Source organism: Sinocyclocheilus grahami, unplaced genomic scaffold (genome assembly GCF_001515645.1).
Source record: "Sinocyclocheilus grahami isolate Dianchi unplaced genomic scaffold, SAMN03320097.WGS_v1.1 scaffold16148.1, whole genome shotgun sequence".
Taxonomy (NCBI): domain Eukaryota; kingdom Metazoa; phylum Chordata; class Actinopteri; order Cypriniformes; family Cyprinidae; genus Sinocyclocheilus; species Sinocyclocheilus grahami.
This window is the reverse complement of record NW_015516012.1, coordinates 1,119-5,028: the sequence shown is the minus strand read 5'-3', so window position 1 is coordinate 5,028 and position 3,910 is coordinate 1,119. Positions and strand designations below refer to the sequence as shown.

Here is a 3,910-nt window from a genome sequence, read left to right as displayed (position 1 = left end):
TACACCTGAACCCACCCAACATTGAGGATGCTAAGGTGAGACCGTATGTAATAAAGTAATAGTTCACCCACAAATGAAATTCATGTTGTCGTTCTAAACATGTTAGCTAATTTTTTTACCTTTTTATCTGTGGAACACAAAATGAGAATTTTGTAGTATGCATCATAAATGTTCCATACGTCTTATTAAAATTATATTCCAAGTCTTCTGAAGTCATATGATAATTCAGGGTGAGAAACAGATCAAATCTGCCCTTGTACTTGTTTAAAAATGTGGCTTGTTAATTTCAAATTGAAGACTTTAGACACATCTGATTGATGACAAATGATATGGGTGGTAAGTAAAATTATGGTAACATTTTCATTTATCGGTAAACTCCCCCGTTTACAGGTGGCTGAATATGTCATGAGCACTTTTTAAAGTGCAAAATCTCTTTTAACCATTAACAATCTTGTCTTTGTCTTGTGTTTCTCTCTGTAGCTGTATCTGGTGCAGGGTGTGTACAGTTATCATCACTACATGCAGGATCACGTGGATGATAATGGCTGGGGATGTGCGTATCGTTCCCTTCAGACTATTTGCTCTTGGTTTCAGCAGCAAGGATATGTGGAGACGGCTGTGCCCACACACACACAGATCCAGCAGGTAAACTAAATTGTCACTTTATGGAATGGTGTTCAATTTATGCTGTCTTGTTCCATGTATTTAAGAGGAGCAACCCTTGTTACAACCAAACATTTGGTGCTTTTTCAGGCTCTTGTGGATGTTGGGGATAAAGAGCCACGTTTTGTGGGTTCACGTCAGTGGATTGGCTCCATCGAAGTTCAGGCTGTCCTTAACCAGCTGCTGGGGGTCACCTCAAAGATCATGTTTGTCAGGTAGACAAAGTGTGTGTGTGTGTGTGTGTGTGTGTGTGTGTTTATTGTTTAGAGTGGTAATGGCCATAACAGATCATATTGGAGTAGGTTCTGAAAAACTGGACACGTTTTTTTCTTCTGTATACCACCGCACACAAGTGACTATGCATTTTGGTTAAAACCTGGAATACGCTACACAACTTTTAAAATCTGAACAAATTTTAAAAACTAGGCACCATGCACTTGCCTAATTTGTAAATGATTACAGAAAAAAAACGGCATCATAAACTAAACAACTAAGGATCACACAATTCCACAACAATATGTAAATATATAAAGTCAGCTCAAAATAAAATATCAGACATGCTTGATATCCTTGACTGGATGGGAATCATAGTCTGAAAGCTAAAACGTTTGAAATATTATGCATTTTTCTGTGAAATCTGTCAACTGCTCCACTGGCTCTGACTTTCGGCAACTAGTGTCAACTCCTCAAGACTGAAAATCGGGGGAAAAGTCCAGTAGTGTTTTCCAGCTTTAAGCTTAACTAAAGCAGATGCAAGATTATGATGAAATAGGTTTACAAGTTTCTGAATAGTTTGAATTTTAAAAATGATTGTCTTTCTGTTAAAGTCAAGGATCTGAGCTGGCCACCAAGGGCAGAGAGCTGGCCAACCACTTTCAGACTGAAGGAACTCCTGTCATGATCGGTGCGTTAACATTATCTTCAGCGCCTTCCTTCAACTTGTAATTGGATAGGAGCAAGGTTTCCCCCCTCAAAAACTGATATTATTATAATGAACATCTGATCCAGCACACTTGTAGTATACGCTATCATTCAAAACTTTGGGCTTTGCTGTTCTTTTCTACTAATTTCGAACTTTTTATATTTTTAAAAAATGTTTTTAACATTGGTAATAAGCAATGTTTATTGAGAACCAGATTCAGGAGATTAGAATGATTTGACTGAAGTAATGATGCTGAAATTTCTGATTTGTCATCACAGGAATAAATACAATTTTAAAATGTATTAAAATAGAAAACAATTATTTTAATTGTAAAAAAATATTTTATTTAAAATCCTTCCAACCTCATTCTTTTGTAGTGTATAGATAATATTGCTTATTTTTTTATGTTGATTTTTTGTTTTGCTATTTTTATATGTAAACGGTAATTGAAAAATAAAGCCGTATTTTTTCACCAGGTGGGGGAATACTTGCACACACTATTCTAGGCGTAGCGTGGAGTGACAACACTGGACAAATACGCTTTCTTATCTTGGACCCTCACTATACTGGTGGAGAAGACCTGCAGACCATCACTGATAAGGTGCATTTGACAATGTCACTACTCTAGTCAGACCTTTTCATTTTAATATAAATATTATATAAAATTCTATTCTGCCTTAATGATAACAAGCTACTTTAATAACACCAATAATAATAATATTTTATGATATTATTCCATTATACCCAGACACATAGGATTTTAAGTGTATCATTTAAAACATCAGTTAATAGTTCAGACATTAGAAACTGTTTAAATTGTGTCCGAACAACAAAACATTTCGGTCAAATATTAAATGATAGTTTTGCTGCACCTCAAGTTTCTCTATTGTCATATTTATATTGCTCTCCACATTACTGTATTATGAGGTATATCACTGGTGAATCAATAGCTCAGTGTTTTAAGCCGGTCATCTGTTAATGGTGTGTGTTTGTATTTTCTTCAGGGCTGGTGTGGATGGAAGGGGCCAGAGTTCTGGGATCAAAATGCCTTTTACAACCTCTGCCTTCCCCAGAGACCCAAGACCATTTGAGTCACGTGCATGACACTTATTCGCTTTTATTTGTCATCTGAATTCATGGATTCACTGGAAGTCTCATTGTTTCAGTGAGTGCAAACCCACATGTCACAGAAAAGTGATTTATTACTCATTGTCCTTACAATGTTTTAAATGTCCGTGCCTATTTTAACATCCACTTTGAGTCACGCTAAAGGTTACGTTGATTTCAGCAACATCTCACATGATATTCAGTCCGGCTGAAAATGGATGATATTAATGACGTCATATCCTCAAGACTGCCCAAGTTTACAAGTTCATCATACATCATATTCACAAGATATCTTTGAACATCTACGCAAGATAAGGCTTCCTGCAATTCAATAAAAAGAAACAGCAGCTATAACTCAAACAGCAAATGTTTCCTTATTCATTGATTATTGCAAAGTCCCTTGACTTTTCCACATGGGGAGACTTAAACCTCTGCTTAGCTAATCTTGCCATATTAAGAATGTCTTGATTAGCCAAGCTTGGCAGCAAGTCAACTGTCTTATGTTCTGCTCATTTGCACACTGTCATAAAGCATTTCAGTGACATCAAGGTTTTTATACAATACACATGTGATCCAAGTTCAATTTTTCTTACTTTTTCCAGTGACAAACCCAGAAGTCTCCCCCTTTTAAGAAAATTATCTGCTTTTTCCTTCCCATCTGCTCTTGTTGGCAGGCAAAACATGTGCTGAGCACATTGAGCTCTGAGCAGTTCTACAGTACCAGTGTCAGTCATTCCTCTCGTACTTAAGACCCCAAATCACTGACCCCAGAACAGTGTAAATTTATCTAGACTGTTGAGGCTACAGTATAGGCTCAATACCAAATGTCCACCGGAAATTCAGTCTTTGAATGGCATACTGATAGTATCTGTTTACCATTCACTCCAGTAATGGTTAAACAGCCTATTTTAAATTTAAATTCTCTCTCTTTATGAGAACATTCATCACCAGTCCCGTGCTTTCTTTCCATCTTGAGCACTGGAGTCCGCGCCTCTCTTCTGTCCTGCGAGAGTGCTGCTTAGCGTCTGCCGTTCAGAGAGGGATGATAATGAAGCGTTCTTCAAGTCCTGTGTTCTGCGATGCATGTTCAGAAACCTCCCGCACTCATCAAACCCGCAAGACCATGCAATATCTTCAGCAGTCTGTCCAGCGTTGTTGCAAATGCTGCATGGAAAAGGAATAGTTAATTGGAGAAGTGTTCATATTCATAAAATGTCT

At 37.2% G+C, this 3,910-nt stretch overlaps 1 protein-coding gene across 1 annotated transcript; it reads left to right on the top strand.

The window, feature by feature from the left end:
- Positions 1-6: 6 nt before the first annotated feature.
- LOC107579280 (ufm1-specific protease 2) lies at positions 7-3,631 on the top strand. Its single transcript, XM_016265123.1, has 6 exons — positions 7-35; positions 481-645; positions 754-878; positions 1,491-1,567; positions 2,062-2,186; positions 2,590-3,631. The coding sequence occupies exons 2-6, from the start codon at positions 520-522 to the stop codon at positions 2,674-2,676; spliced, it is 540 nt and encodes a 179-aa protein (XP_016120609.1). The 5' UTR covers positions 7-35; positions 481-519; the 3' UTR covers positions 2,677-3,631.
- The last annotated feature ends 279 nt before the right edge of the window (positions 3,632-3,910 follow it).

Coding starts and splice junctions, on each gene's coding strand:
- LOC107579280 (XM_016265123.1), top strand. CDS start 520: ATGCAGGATCACGTGGATGATAATGGCTGGGGATGTGCGTATCGTTCC. Junction 646..753: donor CACACACACAGATCCAGCAG/GTAAACTAAATT, acceptor GTGCTTTTTCAG/GCTCTTGTGGATGTTGGGGA. Junction 1,568..2,061: donor AGGAACTCCTGTCATGATCG/GTGCGTTAACAT, acceptor TTTTTTCACCAG/GTGGGGGAATACTTGCACAC.